General features: G+C 35.1%; 1 protein-coding gene across 15 annotated transcripts in view; it reads right to left on the bottom strand.

The window, feature by feature from the left end:
• Positions 1-23,734, bottom strand: part of EPB41L2 (erythrocyte membrane protein band 4.1 like 2) — an 89,467-nt gene that overhangs the window by 14,439 nt on the left and 51,294 nt on the right. For 6 of the 15 annotated variants that reach the window (XM_039324432.1, XM_039324383.1, XM_039324439.1 and 3 more), the window contains exons 7-12: positions 22,839-23,057; positions 21,990-22,077; positions 18,493-18,645; positions 17,248-17,345; positions 9,345-9,517; positions 7,964-8,121 (exon numbers count right to left, since the gene is read on the bottom strand). In XM_039324432.1, the coding sequence (XP_039180366.1) occupies positions 7,964-8,121; positions 9,345-9,517; positions 17,248-17,345; positions 18,493-18,645; positions 21,990-22,077; positions 22,839-23,057 (889 nt within the window). Of the gene's footprint in view, positions 1-1,126; positions 1,274-3,664; positions 3,728-3,912; positions 3,946-6,664; positions 6,731-7,963; positions 8,122-9,344; positions 9,518-17,247; positions 17,346-18,492; positions 18,646-21,989; positions 22,078-22,838; positions 23,058-23,734 lie in introns of all 15 variants that reach the window. The other 9 variants (XM_039324340.1, XM_039324348.1, XM_039324424.1 and 6 more) reach the window with 4 other exon arrangements.

Here is a 23,734-nt window from a genome sequence, read left to right as displayed (position 1 = left end):
AAGAAGAAAGTCAAAGAGCTTTACAAAGTGTCAACCCACAAGGTAGAGTACCTCTCAGAAATATAGGCATTGTAATGTATGCAATTTTTGTATTCAAAATCCGCAGAAATGTCAGACAAGAATGTCCAGCAAAATGCCAGCACATTGAAAAAGAGTATCTTGTGAACTAGCTAAAAAGTTTATATGCTGTCTTACACGAGAAGCTACATACTACTTTTCCCAGAATATTCAACAAATGAATGACTAATCTCACTGTGTATAGGATATAATTTATACTATACAAATACATCAAACTTATTTTATGAATCTATAAAGTTGCACCAATATAGCTTACAGAAAAGTGACGAAAAGACTCTAAGTCTCCTAGTGCATATATATTTTATAATGAAGTCCTGGTCAAATCAATAGGATAACCCCAAAGTCAACAATTTCTGGACTGCAATTTTCATACCAATTAAAACTGTATTAGAAAAGCACTAAAATATTTGGCTCAAAATTCAAATTCAACTAATCTATGCTACCAATAATCAGGTTGGTAGCAATTTCCAACAAGAATCTCTAAATGCCAATTTATTAAAGTACCCTTCTAAGTTGGTATCCTTATTTTTCTACACAATTGTTAACTATGATTCCTAATTGAATAATGAAGGTATTATACTAAAGTTCCATATAGACACTCTTAATGCTATTATGTTTTAGGATCTTCTAATACTATAAATCCCTGATGTTCTCACTACATTGCATTCTTCAGCAATCTTAAATATATTAGTTTGTCAGATGGAGAGAAATTGCTGTAAATGATGCTTCTCCTCTACTTTCCTTTTTCTCATAGATTGTGTCCTGCCGTTTACTGTAAACAGTGAATCAACAAAGCTACGTACTTAAAATCTTTGAATGAATATGATTAGAACTGCACTATTAAATGTTACTCTGATGAACTATAACTAATATCTTCTGGTTTTCTTACAACTTGTGAACAAAGCAAAACATGCACATAAAGTTAATAAGTATTAGCCGCAAATAAATCTCACATTAGCAGTGAAGAGACAGTTCTTATTTTTCTTATTAATATGAAATAATACATATTGTTTATATGGAATGCTGACAAGGGTCTTTAATGACATACCCCTTGTGCCTGTAGAGTTAGAGGTGTGATACGCCGTTTTTCCCATTCATTGGGGCGTGGCTCAGGAGTGGATTCCATAAAATTGCGCTTGAGTTCACTAATGCTAGCCTGATGCTTCAGTAATTCATCCTGAGTCTTATCCAGTTCCTACCAATGTGTAATGTAAAAAGAGCAGGGAATTCATACAACAAAGACAATTTTTAAAAAACACCATGAAAAGTGCCTAGTGTTTTGAAAATATAACAGCAGCTTATCAATTAAAAATATTCATTTATACTTTTTTCAGGAAAATTAATACCTTGTTTTTATTTCCATTATAATGTTGAAAACCATGTAGTACACATATTTCAAATAAAATATGTGTTGCCACACTACTAATATTGTGCCGGCACATTTTAAAGTTTTTATGCACCGTGATGCAACCTGACGCAAAACTGTGGTGAAATGTAGCCTGGATTCCCAGGAGGAGGGGCTGCATTCCAGAGAACAAAGATACAGTGAAGTTTAGAATTGAGATAGTTTGATTGAGAGAAAGAGGGTCAGGGCAGGTCCTCCTTAGAAGTTCTCAGTATATCTTTAATAAAACAAGTAGTTGGTTGGCAAAATTTCTGCCTCTATGTGAGGAACAATACAAGAATCTCTTAAAAGTAAATCTGCATGTCTTTCTTGGGTTTTGGAACCTGACAAAAACACAGTAACTTGGGCAGATGGTTGCCAGGGCCTTTGCATTACCTACTAGAATGAAATAAATTCTACAAATATGAGAAACTGATGTTTATACAACAAATGAATTGCTGCCATGAGTCTGCATATTCTAAGCTTTCTGACAAGTATTACTTGTAATTATAATTGCCTTTGTTATAAATTATAGAATCAGACCATTCATTTTACATCAGTGAAGAAAGGGACTGGGAATTAGAGTGGCTTGGCTTGGCTAACAGAGTAAAAGCCAGCATACGCTCTTGCTGCAACAATGATCTTTATCAATGAATTTGCATTTATTTGCAGGAATACAATGCACTAGAGGAGAAAAGTAAAATAATTTATTTGGAAATATTTTGCTGGAAATCCATCTTTCCTTGTCTGGCAATGAATTTACTCGGAGGAAGCAGCAAACTCCATTATTACCTTTTTTAATTGCACAAAATATAGCTTAATGAAAACAGATGACTTTGTCATCCACCTATTGAGCTTTCAGATGAATTATTTCAATGTATAAACCTGACTTCTGCAGTTGTTTCAAAATAGTATGTCATTATTAATGACACATGAAAGAGGAAGGACAAAAACTACTCTGCAATTAATCTGCAAATTAATTTATAAAACAAATGAAATAGTAAGGAATACTATTCCTTGGGCTAAATTATTAATTTAATTAAACTGAGAAATAACTTTTATATTATCCTTGTGGCGATGAAGCTAAGAGGATACATAGAGGGAAGACTGAGAAAACTAATATACTGTATATGTTAAGGAGAAAAAGAAAAAGATTCAGGATTATGCTGGTGAGAGACAACATTAAAACAGCAAGTAGAGAAAATATTTTCCCACAGTCTTGGGGAAACTGGATGCTTTGTATTGCTATTCTTATAAACAAATATCTTATTTGACAAGATTCAAGCATAGCAATCTATGACAAGATAAACTATATAAATACAAATAATTTTGAGGGACAATTGAAATTTTAATGAGAATCTAAAAAATGGAAATTAACTGGAATTTGTTATAACTTGTGTCAATATATTTTTAAAAAATAATTTTATGATTAGGCACTTTTCTTGGATTTGTTCAATGCAATGTTATGCAATAATCTTAATAATGTTTTGATAAAATTAGGCCAATATATATTAAATTATCAGAAGCTGCCAGAAAGCAATGGAACATGTTAGCAAGGTTACTGCAAATCTACAGGTCTATACATTATGTATCTACCTATCTCAGAGATATCCTAAATTTAATATTGGAAATAGCCCCATCTGGATGATACATTTTTATTTACCAATTATTCTGTCAAAAGAGTCTACATCCACAATTTTATCTTCAAAACCTTGGCAATCAGTACTTCTTTCTTGGTATCATAAAAACTAATTGATAGTATTATAAAATTAAACTTACAATGCTTTAGAAAGTTTGGTATGTTGGCCACAAATAATTTAGGAAGAGAATTCGGAATTTCTGTTCTAACTTGAAAGCCACATTTTCTCTATTCTTATACTTCCACTCAGGTGTAAGAAGTGTTATAACATACTGAAAGTTCTGAGTGCTGTCTCTATAAAGTGATAGGCATTTCTAAAAAGTCCTGTTTCTTTTAAGTCTTAACATCTAAACAGGGCCATGTCCTGCTTGTCACTGCAAAGTATTTTTAACAGCTGCCAATGTAGCTCATTTTACAGAATTACCAAAATAGAACATGCATGTTCAAATTGAACGTCTCCATGCATTTCATGCATTGTGCCCAGAGCAGCCTGCAAGTGATTTCCCATCTCATGCAGCCTAGCAGCCCATGAGAACAGAAAGTACTCCTTTAATTATACAGACCTCCAACATTAAATTGCTATGTCTGACATAAAGATTTTCCCCATTTACTCTCAAGGAATAAATCTGTAAAATTAAATCACATACACACAAACATAAAAGAGAACAAGGGGGAAAAAAAGCCCATGATCATCAAAACAGCCAAAAAGTGCTTAAAAATTCAATAAACAGGGCTTTAAAATTAAATACAGAAGGGCACCATGCAAACATAAACTATAGAAGCTTCAAACACTAATAATACAGACAGCAACCTTCTTGTGAATTTTGTCCTCTTCCATTTCCGTCTATATAGTGGAATCACCCAGAGATCAGCAAAAAAGGAGAATTAGAGGAAGCTACTGGAACATGATAGAATCTTTAACTGGAAATACTGCAAACAACTTAACCTATTTACAAGTACAGAATGTATTGGCTTCAGATATTGGTCAATGTATTAAACCACCAGTCACAATGGCTGAAATGGAAATTCTGTCATTCTACAGACAGAACTCTATATTAGTATATTTTTATCCATAACTTTAAAGGAGTTTTAAAAACAGAATAGTTTGAAAAAATAAGTGTTCAAAACTCAAACACATTTGAGTGCGCTATTATAATTACAATATAATTAGAATAAAGTCTGCTCAATAAAATAGTCTCTCAGGATTTTCTTTGTTTTGTTAAAAATGTTTGAAATCAACAGAGATCATTCAAGTCCAAAACAAATTGATAAATTTGATCTTGGTACACGTGTAATGTCAAACTCAGATTAAGATTTTAACTTGCAGCTCTCCCACTCATCATACATTTTAATGAATTATTTTATATTTAATACCTATTTATCATTACTATTAATAATATTTATCTAGATATGTGCAAAATGTTTCAAATTCAAGTTACTTCGGCATGGTGTAGTTGTCCATTTTTTAGCATGAAACTGATTGTTGCATTGAATTTTAAAAGTGTTTTAGGTGTTAGGTATACTTCCAAAATGGTTGAAATAGACCATGTCTCTCATAATTGGGTTTTCAAGCCTATTTGTTACATAAACCAATAGTGCAAACCACTATTTGCAACTGGTTGGCAGTCCTTTACAGGAGAAGAAGCACAAGTCATCTTTAGATGCAGTCGATCTGCATTAACAGTAAGACAAGACATTACTGGAGTAGACAATGAGACTGAAAATACACAAATACATAGCTCACTCATATAATATTGAACTATGGTTTGTTGTTATATATTGAATCGTTTCCACCCTTGCCACAGTCAAGAGAGAGCATCTGGAAACTCTTGTTAACCTATAGCATTTTTTATTCTAAAAATCTGGTAGTTAATCTTACTGATTTAGAGCCTGCTCTGGATAACACTGGAGAGAAAATTTAAATCCAAGATTTGTAGAGCAATTATAACCAGAAAAAAAAATCAGAAAGTTTAACAATATTTAATTGCTTCCTCAGGAAATTATTGATATTGTATGACCATGTTGGAGAAGATGGAGTGGGGCCAATGTAAACACTAGAGCAGAGGTAGCACAGAAAATTATGGCCCTCTCACTTACAAAATATTATTCAAACATAATGCCAAATACAACTGACAAGTTACTTTCAACAAGATTAGTAGGTTTAACATTTGCCCATATCAAAGAGATATATATTTATGTGCTCTCTGGTAAACACTGGCTTCAATTCTAATTCTTTTTGAAAGTTAAATTCCCCCAATCTCCCCATTCTATGAAGAAATGTTGTTTCACATTCTGATTAACACTGAAATATAATTCCAACAAAGGGCCTGCTTTAAATGTACTGTATTCAAAATTCAAGACTATTATCTCAGTTCTTTTTCTGGCCCAAGGGTTATATTTGATATGAGTGGCACGCAAGATGCAATATAGGATGGATTCATGATTAATGCTTTTGTTTCATTAATATTTAATTAAGTATAAGTATATTTAATAAGTTTGCTTTTCAATGGGTTTAATAAGTTCTAATAAGTTTCTAGAGTTTTGGAAAACTCTAAGAAGCCACAACTAAAGTTTCAAAAATCATATGCAGCTTTGCCATGACATGACAAAAAAAAAATCAGATTTAGCTATTGAATTCCTAACCTGTGACCCCTGTTGAACAATTCCCCAAATCAATTCCTCTGAAAAATCGTTTATGGACAACAGAAAGGACTTGCTTTGAAGTTGGTTTGTATCGGCAAACCCTAATTAAGACTGTGATTTATTATAAGTGAAAATAAAGGCTTTTGCCCTCCTCCTATAGCTGGGTTGGAGGAAGGGATAGTACACAAACTTGTATTGTATAAAGCCTTGTTCTAATCATAATACACAACTGCTTATTGTTACATTTGAACAAAGCCTTTTGAGTATTTGTCAAAATGAGACACTAGTATCTAAAAGAAAAAGGCAGAAATATCTAACAGAAATAGAAGAGAGAACACATATTAAAGGAAACCAATTCTATTATTTTTCAAACAACTAAGGAATGCTAAACAATTTACAGAATATTATATCTAAAGGCCAGTTGCTTGTTTAGCAAGTTGTATTTTCATCTCTGGGAATGTCTTGACCTAATCCATTTTGGAAGAGATATACCATAAGACTAGCACCTAAGTGCATAGGTTTGAATAGACTTGATTGCTACAAGCATGAAGCAAAACTTCAATGTAAAAAGAGTTTATTTAATTTAGGGATGTGAAATCTGAGACCCTCCAGTAGCCTAAGATTGCATTTCTGAAATCTGATGGCCAGTTTTTAGCAGTGCAATTTTTGATTTGAGAGTTTCTAAACATATAGGAAACATCTTAATATAGCTTGTGTTTAAAACTTCTCTAAGAATAGTATCAAGTAGATCATACTATTTATCTACTTTTTAATACTGGAGAATTTATATAGATGGTCATGTATCAATAGATGGCACTAAATACCACAGCCACCTCGGCCTCATTCTGGAAGTACAGATTACCTCTAAACATGTGTAAGCAAATTTATATAAAAGACAATTAGGCAACAAAGTTACACACCTTTTCTTCCTTTGCTTTGTCTGTTAGAGTAGCGCCATTAAAAAAGTTCAGAGAAGTTGCTTTAGGCTCCAGGTTGCAACAGAAGGATAGGAAGGGACAATGTGAGTGACAAAGGAACTGATTAGAAAGCAAGGAGAAATGACACAAATAATGTGAAAGAAAGAAAGAAATGAGAGAGAAGTACCAGAAAGATACTGCTGAACACCAAGTGGGGAGGAAGGAGATATACGCTCCTGTAAAACTAGGAAATCCAACGCAGCTATCCTTATCAAACCATGCAGGGAAACTAAAGAAATCCATTTTCTCAAACTAAATACTGTAGACACAGCACCTTCATTTTCAGTAATTTTATCAGCTTCTCTGTCTATTGCAAGAAGAAAAAAATGCTACTAGTAGGTAAATGATTTATCTTCATTTCTATTACTTTCTGGCTTTTCAGCCAAAGGACTGAGAATTCCTGCTATCTGTGCAGATTTATTAAGATTACTATAATCTAAAATATCTAAAAGCATGTCAATTTCATGAATATCGATTAAGTCTGAGGAACAGGATGAAAGGGAATGAATGGAAGGTGAAAACTGATGCATAAATGCATAGAGAGAGAAGGGGGAGAGGAGAAAAAGCAAAATGGGAGGAGTACAGTGGTAGAGAAAGTCTAATCTGAGATGCAGACCATGACCATAATATAAAGATGTATTTGTAAGCAGAAGAAAAACATGGAGAAGGGGAAAGGGAGACATTTGTTAGTGAGAATTTTTATTCAAAAATAGGATGAGCAGTACTGTTAGAATATGAATGCATAAACATTTATAAGCCCCATTTGTTATCTAATTAAACAACATACAATCCAAACATTTGGATTATGACATCTCAAACAGCTTTTTGTTGTCTGTGAAGAGCAGTGTAAATGGAAACAGACAGACATTCAAAGCTTTAGCAGAAGGGGAGACGGCAGCATAAGGACACACAATGCTTCTAATTATAGATCTTGAGAAACTTCCAGATTTTAAATCAGACTTACAAAGCAGTTAAATATTTAGAATTGTGAATATTTAATCATTAAAGCACAAACATTTTCTATTCCAACAGTTATTCAATGGTTTAAAACCCTAAGAGGCAGATCATAATCTGATCTCATGTTATGCTAGTCAGTATACTAGTCCACACCTTCTCCTATGTAGGCTGGTAATACAGTCATAAAAACAGCCACAGAATTTGAAGCTACACTATAACTACTAGAACTTAGGTAGTAATCAAATTTAATGTTATTTGTGCAAAATTGATTTTCAACAATCATACCTTTCCATCTTCTAATTGTGACATTTTAGTAATCCCTCCATCCACATCTCTGCCTTCCTCATCTTTTAACTTGTACTGTCCAGCTATTTCAAAGGTCCTCTCACCAGCAGCAACAGGAAAGTCCTTTAGCAGACTCTGGTCTACAATGCCTACTGGAGCTGCAAAAATATATTAAAAAAAACTCCCCTATTAGTTTTCAGATGAATTCTACTTTTGTTTCCTTTAAAAAACAAATAAGCATTCCACCAAGATAAGTGGATACATCAGGGTTCAGAGTACCTGGTGGTCAAAAAGCAACAGTACGGGGTCATATTTTTTATAAACCTGGTTAGCATTATATGGTTAACTGGGAGTAATGTCAAAGCTCACTCTGGACTTGGCTCTTCGTTTGACCTGTGTAAACCTGGACAAGGCAGCTGCTGTCCTACAAATCTGATATCTATACAAAAATGGTATAGAACTTAAAATTTAATTACAAGAAGTGGTATACTTCTTTCTTACCCACATTAATACCGATGAAATAAGTTTATTCATGTGGGGTGGGTGGAGTTTATTATTTTAGGAAACTATGATATCATGTAGTTTGAGAAAATATGCTGTCAATGAAGTTTTGGAAAGGGGAGATAAAACACAGTAAGATAGAATTGTAATAAAATTACAATAACATTTGACTATAAACAAATGTTACAATCAGAATATAAATATGACTAGATACATTTTATATATGTATAATATAAAAACAAACTATTTTATCACAGTAAAAATGTTATAGTTGCAGTATTTATAACACGTCCTATTTCTGCATATTTGTGCAGGTATACGAGTGAAAACTGCTGTATAAATTAATTACCTAAGCTTCTGATTTACTGCTGAATGTTCTAGTCCATGACTAATGACTCAAATAGCAGCTTATAAATTACTCTTTGTGATATGTTTGGTTAACTGTATTTTCCATACATAGAACAAAGATCAGTTAACTTGGGCTATATTCTCCAATTAATTTTGAATTGGCCAATTCTCCTTTTTGACTTTGGATAAGATGCTTAGCTATAAACAAACCATGGACAAGCAGTTTGACAGCCACAGTTCTGCAAGAGGAAGTAGAGGCAACTTCTATGGAACCGCTCTTCAATACATTTTTTAATCCAATCCAATCCATTATTTACTGAAAAAAGTGTTTCTACTGAAAAAGTAGCATTTCTATTTTAAAGAACAGGTTCAGCAGGATTTCTCTTTAAAAACAGGTATGTCAAGACTTATGGAAAATGTATTTTCTACATGAAAGCTAAAAGACAAACAGGGTTACAACTATTCCAATGTATAATATTTATATATAGGGAATAAATAAGAAAAATCACTATAGTTTCTGTCCAGCTCTTACCACCATCAAGACTCCTGGAAATTCGTTTGCTTGACGTCCGTTCAAAGTACGGGGCAGGTCTATCTATAAGATTGCTAGCCTGGCGTGTTTGTGCTTGAGTACGTCCACTGTAACGGAACTTGGAGCCCAGTGTCAGAAATTTGGCTTTCGGAGGCTGTTCTGGTGATACAAGCCTACAACCAAGAAAAAGTGAACAAGGTCACTTCCAGACAATAAAAGGATAATCACTAAAAAAAGTACCTCGTTTTTTTCTTTAATAAATTATACCAACTGATTTCTAGGAATTATAAAACAGTCTATATATTTCTGAAAATATTCTCTTAATATTGCCTTTTGTTTATATGTACCATACTGGATGTGGCAAGAGTGCCTTGTATTTTACTTTTTCTTAGGACAAGAAAGATGACATTTTATTATAAAATTGCTGCCAAAAATTGTAATTCATGTGCTAGAGCAAGATTTCAAATGCTTTTAAGCTGCGGAATGAAAGGAAAGGAAAATAATGAAAGGAAAGTACTGGAACTTCAGATTAAGACAAAGCTATGGTGATAAAAACTGGCAGCATATGAGTGAACCTTTTCCCCCTTAAGTCTCTCATGGAACCCATCAAGTTTATGTAGAAGTTTAGTTTCATGGGACATAGTTTCAAAAACCATGTACTGGAGCAGTATTTTTCAAACTTGGCAATTTTAAGATATGTGGACTTCAGCTCACAGAATTCCCCAGCCAGCATGCTAGAAGATTATGAAACAGAGACAAAAAATATTTTCCAATGGCAATCTTCATATTTTAAAGAATAGACAGTGTTCATACATTTACTCTTCTAACCACATTCCCTATTTTTCTATATTCAATTTCTTGTTCCTAGCAAGAATGCTAGGATTTAAGTAGAGTACAAGGCTATTTTAGTATTATAGGAAAAGTAAGTTTCAGAAGAACTTTCTTTAAATGTATAAAAGGTAATCAAGTGAAAGAAGAAAATAAGAGGTAAACTCTAACCCTAATTATCATGAAGGAAACTGAAACTCTTGGACTAAGCTACTTACATTAATGACAGTTTGAACTGCTACATTATTTTGCTTGCCACCTCCTTAGAAGCACACCATGAATATACATAATTAGTTGGAAGTCATAATATGAATTACTATTTATTTCAAGGACACCTGCATAAAATCTCTCAGTTTAAAAGAAACGAACACCAGTAACAAGACAGTATTTTTTATTCCCCTCTCCTCAGAGATTGTTCTTATCTGGAGATACAGTATTCAAGGAGCACATGAAGATGAAAGTTGTCATAATCATAATTATTATAATTTATATGTTCCATACTGGAAGACTTTGAGGATCTTATAATAAAAGCAAGAATAAATACAACTGTAATTAATCTAATGACCACCATTTGCAGACAACATGATCTTATTAGTCTAAAAATGCATTTCTGAAGAATCATTTTGTTATGGTCCTCCATTAATGTAATACGGATAGTTTCATTCAAATATCTGTGGAGTAAGTTATCCCCAAGATGGAGGATCATCACTGAATATACTTGAGCCTGGACTCCCTGAAAATTGCACACCCTCCATGGTAGGACTGTCAAGAAGCCCACACTCCCACCTCGCACTAAACGGCCAGATTCAATTCAGAGAAGGCAACCACAGCGGTATCCCAGCCCTGAACCAGTTAAGATTTAAAGGTGACAACCAGCACCTTAACTGGCAGCAATAATCGTATTATATGGGTAAACCTTAGAACAGACGTAATTACACCAGCTGAAACTTCAAGGATGATCTTCAGAAGTAATCCCATGAAAACACATTGCAATAATCCTGCTGTGAAGTGACACAGGCATGAGCGGCTGTAAGTAAAGCCTCTTGATTCAAGAAAGGCCACAACTGGCACACATTATAATTCTGGGATTGTGGGAATTTGGATGGAGAACAAGCTTCAGCTCAACCCTAGCAAGACTGAGTGACTTTTGGGCCCTTAGGTTTTGAAGCTGGATGTGTTGCACTACCCCAATCAAACCCTGTACACAATTTAATGAATTTTCTGGACACATGATTCCTATTTGAAGAATAGTTGGCAATCATGGCATGGATGCCTTTGCACAACTTCATGTTATACACCACCTATACATATTCCTGAACTGGGAGGTTCTACTCTCACCTAGGCCCTGGTCAGCTCCCAAATGGATTACTGTAAACGGGGCTGCCCTTGAAAAGCATCCAGAAGCTTCAGTGCATAGTAAGCCTATGCTCCATGACCTGTATTGACTGCCAATCTGCTTCCAGGTTCAATTTAAGATGCTGGTTATAAAGTCCTAATTGCATTGGCTGGGTTATTTTTGGGACTGCCTCTCCCCAATTATATCTACCCATCCCATCATGGCAATCAGAAAGGGCAGGTTATGGCTTCCATCAATTAAAGAATGTCATCTGACAGAACTTCAGAGGAGAGCCTTTTCTGCCACAGTGCCTGCCTTTTGGAATATCATCCCCCGGAGGTTAGATTGGCCCCAACCCTGTTTACCTTTTGAAAGGCTCTAAAGATATGGTTGTGTGAATAGGCTGGGATCTGGTCATGGTTTAGAGCCTGCTAGATGTTTACATTGATTGATCCATAACTTTTACTTGCCTGCTTTTTTGTTTTTCGGTTTTAATTTTGGTTTTAATTAGGCTTTTTATTTGATTTTTAAAGGTTGTTGTGTTTTTACTGCTTTCCTGAATTTTATTGTGTTCTTTTGTTTTTTTTTAACTGTATGAACCACTCTGAGTCACAAATGTGAGATGGATGGCTATACAAAATGAATAAATAAATTCTCTTTCATTGTTACTGTTTTATGTGAACCACATTATTAGAGCTGAACAGTAATACAAACTCAAATAAATAAATGACAAACTAAATAAATAACATGTAGTACTCCATGCACAGTGACAGAGGATGCAATCTCTCCCCACTCATCACCAAGAACCCAGCCACTCAGGAAGCAGGTTAATTGCCAAGGACCAGGGCCCCTGACTTCCAACCCTGGCTGTTGGTCTAAAAGGTCAACATGGTCATGGCATTGACAGCCACCCGGAGATCAAAGGATGATCAGGATAATTGTACTACTCTTTCATCATTATGCCAAATATCAAAAAGAGCAACCAGTGCTGTTTTGGTTTTCCACTTGGGCCTGATTCCTAACTAAATAGGATTCAGATAACCTGTTTCATCCAGGACAATCTGAAGTTGTAATTGACAACTGTCAACAGTTTTATAAAATAATTGGACTGGATGATGATTACTTAAGGAGGACAGGTTACCATCACCTCTTTCAAGATGGAGGGCATATACCACTGCCTACATCCAGTTCCCAACAGTTCCCTGGCTGCTTTCACCAACCAGGTAGAGCAAGGAACTAATCAACAGATGGCAAAGCTAACAATGCAGATGATGCTGCCTTATTTTCTTAGCAGTCATATGCTGAAAACAATCTAAATAATTCCAGAAATATACCTGTTGTCTCAGCTGGATTTGCCCAGCTGGTGTCCAAGTGAATGTGAGTGATTTTATCTTTCAAATGCTTAGTGAAGTCACAGCAATGGCCTAGTACAGAGGTCCCCAACCTCCAGTTCCATGGAGATAGGTTTCTCTGTGGACTGGAGGATGCATGGTTTTGTGTGCTGCCTGCATCACGAGGATGGGGCTTTGCTTGTTTGTGCAGACCAGTTGCTGGCATGCCACAGCCCAGTTCTGGTCCACGGACCAGGGGTTGGAGACTCCTGGCCTAGTGGATCATTTTCCGGTTTGATTTTTTTTTTTCTAACAGGGATTATGAATTTAATACTGTTAAATCAAGATCTGAACTTCTTAGGGATTTTCTGCATAATGGCATCAGTTATAATAAGGCAATATAAAATAGCAGGGATCTAGAACAATTAGCACTTTTAGAAACATGATTTTGTCCCTATTCAGAGTAAGAATAAAAATGCTTGGGTGTTTCTTTATACAAGATGTTCAAGGTGAAAATGTCACCAAAAATTTAAAAAAATCTCTACCTTGAAATATGAAATCAAAAATATAAAGACATTAAAAGTAAAAGACAACTACATTAGCTGAAGATAACTAATACTTTAAAGAAAAGACTTTGTATTGCTTGTAGGAAAGGTCATCAGAAAGTGATTGGGCCATCACAGAAAAAGTCCTTGAAATCTCACAGGTGTCAAAGAAAACAGGCATAAAAGTCTGCATGGAGGGGAAAGGGGACAGGGTAGTTCCTGTTTTGTTGGATGATCATAATCTCCAGATACTAAGCTTTCATTAAGAATACCTATATTGCATATAAGATACACATGATGCATTTATAAAAAAAAGCTAACTATTTCCAACATTTTGCTGGTATATGTACATTTTAAAAAAGGCACAGCAGGTTCCAAAACTGATTGTAATTGGTTGGTGCTAATCTGATTGGTGCAATTTATTAAGCACTAAATTCTTGCAAGTTTTAGTTTATGACACATTTTTCTTAATGCAGGCTTTAAGCTAAAGCAAAATGTAATTTGGTGCTTCAGAATTAAATTAGGCACAATTGAATCAGACACAATTGTTAGTGGCTTTATAGATAAGTGTCTGACATCTCCACCAGGGAGAGTAGCTCTTCATAGGACATTCCATTGATATCCCATCAGCAGCCTTATCCATTATCGCTTGCTAATCATTGCATCATGGAAAGTCATTTTTACTTCATCTAGGACCAAACAAGTTTATTTAGGGCTATGAAATCTTAAAATTTTCACAGGTTCTGAAATACAACTCTCAGCAGCCCCAGCCAGCTAAATATGTAGTATGATGAAAGTTGTAATTCAATGGCATCTAAAATTAGAAAATCAAGATTTCTCCCTTAATATGTTGTAGCAATAAGACTCCTGTTATGAACATTTCTTTATGTATTGTCTGGAAAGCAATTTCTATCGGTAGATTGCACGCTAGTGCCAGTAAGCTTATTCCTCATGTTAATTATCTTCAGGGAAAAAGAGATTAGAACAGATTCTATACAGATTTCTAATGGTTATAATCCAAAGCATTAGTCAGTTACTAGATTGAATACAGATAGTCCTCACCAACTGCTGTGTTCAGTGACTGAAATGACAATGGTTCTGACAAAAATAACTTCAAGACTGATGCCTACATTTACAACCTGTGCAGCATCCCTCATTCATGTGACCACCATTACTGATAGTACTATCAAGTGCTTGTTTTTTCCTCCTTGCTGAGCAAAGATTGAGAGAATGGAATTACAACAGAGTAAGAAGGCATGCACTGAAAGCAATGTACTGGCATTAGTAGTTGTGAGCATGCCACAATTCCCCATAATGTGCCTGCTTATTCTCTCATAATCCCTTACTCCAAACTCTCTGATCCACAAGGGGAAAAAAGAAAAGAAATTATTAATTTCTTTAGGCAATCTCACCTGTACCTGATCCATTCTCTCCACCTTGCAAAGCAGAGAGATTGGGGAGTGGGAAATAAATAAAGCAGGCTGCTTGCATAGTATGCTGGCATCAGTGCACTACTTCCAATGTGTATTCCCCATTGTGTGCCTCCTTAGTCTCTTGTAATTCCTTACCCTCCAATGAAAGTAAATACAAACATTAATTTCCTTCTTGCTAATTATCCCATTGCTGGGATAAGCATTCCAAAGTGTGGGGGAACAAACAGTTAGGAAGCAAACAAAAACTGAAGATGTGAAACTGTTTAGTCTAGTCAGTTTGTGAAAGTTCTCCCAGCACCTCTAGAGTGACCTCCAAAGTGGAGGAGGGGAGTGGGCAAATGAAAGCACAGTCCAGTCACATGACTTCCCTCTTAGCGACCGCTTTAATAATGGAGTTGTCAGTCCCAATTGTGGTCAGTAAACCACAATTTAATTAACAGTCTTTAGCACTAATGTAATCCTAAAGATCTTTCATACAGTTAAAAATGTGGATCCAGGCACAAAATGGGCAATTCTGGAAAAAGTATGCAATCTTAGAAGGACATGTTTTCAATCCAGAACTCAAGTGATATGTAAGTTTAATATAGCAGATATAAAAACTACCTGATAACAAACAGAAGACAAAATAAATGATTTAGGATCTGTTAGGTCTGTTAAAGGCTCATAAAAGAGTATCAATTTCTCCTCCATACCAAGTCATTCTTTGTAGAGCTTTGCTTCTTTCCAATAAAAGATTACCAATGCTTCCAAATGGGAGAAAATCATTCTAGAACATTTTTTTTCTGACAAGTTTCAAGACTGTCAATCCTATAGTTAAAATGGTTATGCCAGAAGCTATTAACATGATAATAGGTTTTCTGCATTTTGTGCAGTTCACTCTTCTTTTTCCTACTGTTAGGGGTTTTTTTTTTCTGTCTTCCACCTTTAATAAAGCTTTGTTGATTTCTGGATTATTCTTGGATAAAGATTGAATCAAAAAGTCTTTAGCATTAATGCTTTCAAGGTCCCAGTATTTTCTGCCACCCTGAGTAGGCTTTTAAATATGACAAAATGAGACTAATCAACAAGATGCACAAATGCAGATACTGAGTTTCATTTACACACAGCTGTGAGTTGCAATCACCCAGCACCATTCAATTTTCCTCCCCAGTGAAATCATTTACAGGAATGAATGAAAACAGCCTCATATGCTGGGCAGTTTGATATTGATAGGCATGCTCTTTCAGATAACCTTGTCTTAAACCACTTAAGGTTTTAGAGGCTAAAACTAGCTCCTTAAACTAGAATGAAAACAACCTAACTCCTGTAGAACAGATGTAGCAAATAAGCTTAACATGATCACTTAGCTCTTACAAACATATGTGTTGCATTTTGTGCTTGGGAGTGCTTGATCATATATAAGGGCAGTCTTTCATAAAGTATATAATCAAGCCCCAATGATTTAAATTGCAAGCAGGCTATATAGTGTATATGTGAATGATTTTAATAATTAATTAAAAGTAAAAGTAAATTGGACAAACTAGCATTTTTAAGTAAGAAAAACAAATAGCAGGTAAAATTGAATTCCCAGAAGGAAGGAAAAAGAAGCCTGGGATAAATCTAGTTCTTGAGTCCAATAATTTGTCCGCTGAAGCTTTCACTGGAAAGCAAAAAGTAGATATGGGTTGCAGTCAAAAAGCCAATGAACAGTAGCAGCACTTTGTTTCCAGAAATCAGGCAGTATTATTTTTCACTCAAAATTCTGTGGCAAATTCCCCTCTAACAAAATTAATATTCTATATTACCATAGCTAACTTATTGCAGCCTACACTTTTATCAAAGGGAATAAAGAGAATCAACTATAATGAAGGCAAAAAATATTGAAGAAATGCAGCTTAAAGATGGGAGAATATTAGGATTCAAAACAAATATCTATTTTTATCAGTACCCTTTCATTCTATTTATTGAATCAATTATTGTCTATTTCTACTATTGATAGATGCCGTAGGTATCTATCAGTATGTTTCAGATTGCCTAGCATAAATGTTTTGTAAACAACCATGATGGGACTCACTGTATCATATTACAGATAACTAAAGAAATATATCAACTGATCATTTATTCTATCATAACAATATTTAAGGAGAAAAAAAATCAGCATTTTTGTTATTTTTTAATAGGTTAGGTGAGTTATCATTTTGCAAAACAAAGGATTTTACACTTTGAACACCATGTCATAACAGACCAGGGGGATAAATTAGGACCAAATGAAACTGCATTGAGACACACACAACTGAAAGGAGTTATAAGGAATATGTATTTTTGTCACAGGGTAAAAAGAAACTCATTTGTGAAAAGCTCAGGGGGCATTTGTATTTCAAAACTTTTTATCAAAAACATAAAAGCCATGGAAATCCCATAACCCATTAATTAAAAATGTTAGGTTTTTACCTATAAAAAGTATGATGCTCCACACAAACCTTCCATAATCTTTTTGCAGCTCTATGATTTGGCAGCTTGAAGCCAATAGTACTCTCAAACTGTTCCAGCTGATAAAAAATCACACAATCAAATTAATACAATTTTTGAAAACTGTTTCAGCTAGCTAACTGTTTAGACCTCATTTTCAATATTATATTTTTATTATGATTAATTTTCATTACTGCCCTCAATTATAGACACTAATAGTTAAGGAAAACAAAGAACATCCCTCCCCAGTGTTTATAAATACATTTTGAAGGCTTTTACTGGGTGCTTCCAAAAATCCTAGGCCTGGTGACTTGGGCCAGTCATTCTCTCTTAACCCAATCCACCTTACACTGTTGTGGGGAAAATAGGACGCGGGAGTATCTGGTATGTTCACTGCCTTGAGCTAAATAAAAAAATCATCATTGTCATCACCATCACTGTCATCATCATTTCTTAGTATGCAATTTCATTAACTACTCTAAACCAAAGGCTCAAAGGCCTCACTCAGAGGCTACAATTCAAACATAACGTAAATATAGATGAGTAGATCAGCACTTTCTTAGAAGTCTTTTCCATAACATTCAAAATACAGAAAAGCTATTTCTAAACAAGACAAAATTGCTGCAAAGTAGGAACTGGTCAGACATAATTAAGAATGAAAATAATAGTGTCTATATCCATTTCCTGTTATAGTTAATGTTCAAGCAAAAACATGCATTTATTTTTGTATAATTAAGCTTTGCACTGATTTAATGACTTGCATACAGTACACATCTGGGTAGGTGTCAAAAAGCAAGTCTACAATTGATTAGATTACATACTAATTCATTTGTAGACATTTGGAATCTTTTTAATTGCTCATGCATTATTAATGAGCACCAAATGCTTTAAAACAGGTCTTATTGTTCATTACTTATGGATCTGATCTGGTGTATGATTCTGAAATATGAAACAATATGAAAACCAATTGCTGGAGAAATATCAAAGTGCTGGAGAATATGTTTTTAGACATATTCAATATAGAGAACATCTAAGGAAGGCCATGCACCAGCTGAAAGAAGCCCTTGAGTAGCTATGACTGCTTTACACTGGCTCTTCAACAGATCTAATATGATTTAAAAAAAAAAAAATTACCAGGAAGATATACATCACACCATGAACTGTTGAACTACCTGACATGTATTCATACAATTTCTAACATGTGAGTCGTGATATCCATGTACTTACTTCAGTTGGTCGGATTTTAATATAGAAATTACTGCGTTTATAAGAAATCTTCAAAATTTTGGGCCATGCAAAACGATTTATTCGAAGTCTGTCTTTGTAAATGAGTAGCCCATTGGCACAAACCCCCAACATGATATCCACACCTTCAGAATCCTGTCCAATTAAAAATGAAAGCAATTTCAACCTGATTATAGTAGGAATACACGCAGGTAGGCAGACAATGAGACAGCAATAGAGAAGATTATCTTAAAAGGCATAGAAACTTAGCTGAGCAACAATATTAAATCTAACAAAATACTTCAGAAATGAACAGATAGGCAGTTGATAATGGAAATACTGTAAAATAATAGAAGTCATTGCCTTGTTATACAAAGTTGGATATATTAACTGAATATCAAAACAGTGCATAGAAGATAGAAATCCATCATATGAGAGAAAACAAAAACACATTTTAAAAGTCTTTAATGAACAATAATCGGCAATATATTGTTTAATCCAGTGGTTCTCAACCTTTTTAATGCCGCGACCCCCAACTGGTTGCAAGTCGAGGACTACTCAACTGGTCGTAAGTCAAGGACTACTCAACTGGTGCAGCACCATTTGCAGAATGGGACTTTTGGCAGGCTCAGCAGGGCAGAGACAGCCTGGACAATTCCTATTGGCTTTTGAAAGCCAATAGAATTAGACTCTATTCAAGAGAGTCTATTCTATTGACTTTCAAAAGCCAATAGAATAAAAGGGAGTAGCACAGCTAAGGAAAAGGGGAAAAAAATGGTGGACTGCGTTGTTTGGTGACCCCCGTGAAATGGTTGTTCGACCCCAAATGGGGTCCCGACCCACAGGTTGAGAACCACTGGTTTAATCCATTCAATTTTGTAGTGTGCAATATTGTACTTAATATTTCAGGTCATTAACTACCCAAATATTTGGCTAGTAGCCTTCCTATTAGCAAAGGAGATCCATTCTGCTTCAAAACTAAAGCATGGGAGACCCTAGGTTTTTTACAATAAAGTATTTTATAGATGAAATTTCAGGGGGAAATGCAAACAAATACACACTTCTATATGCCACAAGGTGTGTAGAATACTTGCTCTGTGGAATTTTCATTCATCCCATTTAACTTTTCCAGATCATTCTGGAACATTCACTACTTCCCCATCTCCTCCACTGTACTAATTGCAGCACTATGCTTATAAAAATAAGGGAAAGTTCCTAGTAGTGAAACCAGTATGATAATCTTTCATTAATACTGTTAACAATGATCTTTTAAGGGTCCTAGGTGAATAGCAGCTTGGCAGTTTCACAAATATTCCTTTGGGGCAAGTGGTCGGATTTTTTTTTCTTTTTTTTTAATGCCAATAGGCTAATAAAAGTTCTGGGTTGGCAATTTGTTTTCTTTATTGGATAAGGAGAGGATGAAATAGGAGTTTTCCCATTCCAGGATTTGCAATGACTTGCTGGAGATGGCTCTGATTCAGTAGAACCTTCTCTAGCAAACCAGTTAGAAAAAAAAAGCACTGATCACTAAATTCCAAAACCTGTAGTAGTAAAGGCAACCCCACAGCCAATTTATAGAATCTGGGACTAGAAATGGTATTGTGGGCAAATAGCATCACTTAATAATAATAATAGTAGTAAAGTTGGAAGGGACCTTGGAGGTCATCTAGTCCAGCCCCCTGCTCTGGCAGGAAACCCTACACCATTTTGGACAAATGGCTGTCCAGTCTCTTCTTTAAAACTTCCAGTGTTGGAGCATTTACTGCTTCTGGAGGCAGGCTGTTCCACTGATTAATTGTTCTCACTGTCAGGAAGTTTCTCCTTAGTTCTAGGTTGCTTCTCTCCTTGATCAGTTTCCACCCGTTGCTTCTTGTCCTGCCTTCAGGTGCTTGGAAAATAGCTTGAGTCCCTCTTCTTTATGGCAGCCCCTGAGATATTGGAATACTGCTATCATGTCCCCCCTTGTCCTTCTCTATGTTAAACTAGACATACCCAATTCTAGCAACTGTTCCTTATATGTTTTAGCCTCCAGTCCCCTAATCATCTTTGTTGCTCTTCTCTGTACTCTTTCTAGAATCTCAACATCTTTTTTACATCGTGGTGACCAAAACTGGATGCAGTATTCCAAGTGTGGCCTTCCCAAGGCATTGTAAAGTGGTATTAATACTTCACGTGATCTTGATTCTATCCCTCTGTTAATGCAGCCTAGCACTGTGTTGGCCTTTTTGGCAGCTGCAGCAAACTGCTGGCTCATATTTAAGTGATTGTCTACTAGGACTCCGAGGTCCCTCTCACAGTTACTACTATTGAGCATGGTGCCACCTATGCTGTACTTGTGCATTTGGTTTTTCTTACCTAAATGTAGAACCTTGCTTTTTTCACCATTGAATTTCATTTTGTTAGTTAGTGCCCAATGTTCAAGTCTGTCCAGATCCTTCTGTATCTTAAGCCTGTCTTCTGGAGTGTTGGCTATTCCTGCCAGCTTGGTGTTGTCTGCAATTTTGATGAGTTCCCATCTATCCCTTCATCCAAATCGTTGATGAAGATGTTGAAGAGCACTGGGCCAAGAACAGAGCCCTGGGGCACCCCACTACACACTTCCCTCCATATAGATGCAGTTCCATTGAGGACCACTCGCTGAGTACGGCCGGTCAGCCAGCTACGGAGCCATCTGGTGGTGGTTCTGTCTACCCCACATTTTTCTATCTTGTCAAGTAGTAGGTTGTGATCTACTTTATCAAATGCCTTACTGAAGTCCAAGTAAATTATGTCCACAGCATTCCTCTGATCCACTAATTTTGTCACTTGGTCAAAGAATGCACTAAGATTTGTCTGGCATGATCTATTGTTGACAAACCCATGTTGGCTTTTAGTAATGACTTTGTTTGCCTCTAGGTGTTCGTTGATTCGTTGTTTGATTATCTTTTCCAGGATTTTCCCAGGTATTGAGGTCAGGCTGATAGGTCTGTAATTTCCTGGATCCATTTTTTTTCCTTTTTTTCCTTCTCTTTTCCCACCTACTACAGAAACAGCAGAACGGGGAACGGGGCTTTTCCCCCAATAGTATGATCATGGGAAAAGCAGCAATTCTGCATTTGCTTGTGTATGTTGGCGGAGAGAATGTAGCAGGAGAATGCTGTTCAGAAGATACTGCTCTTCATTAAAACAAGCCTAAAATATCTAATATAAATTTCAAATTGTTCTCCAAATATCCCTATCTTTCAAGCAGGAGAAAGAGAATATATAAAAGAATATATACATACTGTAGAGGGTGGATTTAGATTGATTCACACATCTGCTAGAAACTGCATCACATATCTACTTCCCGTATTCTAATCAAGTTTCCCTTCAGGTTGCTTTGGCACCAGCAACAGCACACTCTGCCTTTCCTCACAAACAACAATATCATGTATATTGTACAATAGATATTTTTAAGAACATGACTCTACCACATTTTCTTAAAAAAAAAATTTGTTTTCTATAGAAATATTGACTAATACCTTAGCATGGTGTAAATCCACTCCATACATGGATAGCCGCTTGGCATTTTCTATGAATTGGGAATCTGCCTGCTCTGGAGTCAAACCTCTGCAAATATTTAGAAAAGAAATATAAAAAAAACAATATTATGTTATGTTGCATTATTATTATATAAAAACATAGTCCTTGCTACCCAGATTATGGTCTATCTAAGCCAGTACTTTGTTTCTAGATATGGCCAGTTTTTGCAAGGGGTAGCACTTCTTTGAATCCCGTCCATTTTAAACATCTGCTCTCAAATACTGTATTATACATGCTGAAGGAGAGTCTCTTTTCAAATATAATAGCTTCCAGTCTTTGCATTTGTGAAAACTATCAAAACACACTGGAGTAGAAACACACTTGGCACAGGCATGCAAAAAACTGTTACATCAATACCTGATAGTTGGTTACCAACATTTTGATAATTTTAGAAGCTCAAACAATGAAGGGAAATGCCCTGGTGTTTTTCAAACATCTACTATTTAAGCAAGAAAAAAAGAACTGAACTTGCTCCTGAGGGATTCAAACTGTATTATCTCTCAAAATGAAAATAGCCAGGGCTACTGCTTTTATGAAAATTCTAATGAAGTAATAAAGATGTTTGTCTCAAATAGTACTTCCTGCATTATTGAACATCTTTTTTGTACTGTTGAGCTTCTGTGATGTAATCAAGATGGGGGAGGTCTAGTCATCTTTGTTTTAAAATTTCCAAATAATATTCAGAAATAATTTCATAACCATATGTAAGCTGAAAAATATCTTGCATTTTTAAGTTCCTGTGTTCCTATGAACTTTTTTCCATATGTTTTACTTGGAACACGACGCACCTGTGTGTCTTGTGTAATTCTACTACTTTCTCCTCCAACTCTTTTGTCTGGTTAGGTGCAAAGTGGAATTCCTGTATGTAACCACTATCATGCTCCTCAGGATCAAAGTCACCTAACTCAGCTTGTAAAGTATATGAACCAAGTAGAGCATGGGTCACAAAAGAACATGGTAGACGTCCAGAAGCAATATCCTGACGAAGCTGCAAACAAAGAAAGTACCTGGGAAAAAGAACAATGATAATTATCTAACAAATATTATTTGTTACCTTTTTATCCTAGTCTCTTTATTACTTTATACGTAACTCAAGGTAATGAACATTCATAATACGCCTTCCTTTTATTTTTCCCACAATAACCCTAATATTCTTCTCTATTTTTAACATTTTTAAAATCTACATAAAAAGTAATCTGTAAACACAGAAAATATTTATAATAAAAGGTTATATATTTTAATAACTACAAAACCCCCCAAACACAACCTATTTCTCATATAAAGCTGGAAATTATACTATCAGTGAAGCCTTAGTGCAATTATTCTGGCTACTAGTTTTTAAGTATTATAGTTTTTAAGTATATATATATGTATTCATTCCTTTTCATTTTACACATAAGGCTGCTTAATATTTAGGCAAATGTAGAAAAACCTATTATCATATGACTCTAATAACTGTTCTAAATATTCCCTAACTGGGACACAACTAGAATAAACTATTCTGTTGGCAGATAAGATGAAAAACTGCATGCAGTTGTCTTGAAAAGTTTTGAGAAACATTTCTGTGAAAGTGTAAGTTATAAAGTTTAAGTTATAAAGGTTCTGATTAAAGAACATAACCATAGAAATGTCAGAGTTACATCATCTGAGAACATTTTCTATTACCAAGAAATCTCTTCATTCA

Source organism: Crotalus tigris, unplaced genomic scaffold (genome assembly GCF_016545835.1).
Source record: "Crotalus tigris isolate CLP2741 ecotype Arizona unplaced genomic scaffold, ASM1654583v1 scf7180000017611.44802233496:7321179, whole genome shotgun sequence".
Taxonomy (NCBI): domain Eukaryota; kingdom Metazoa; phylum Chordata; class Lepidosauria; order Squamata; family Viperidae; genus Crotalus; species Crotalus tigris.
This window is presented reverse-complemented; position numbering and strand designations above follow the sequence as displayed.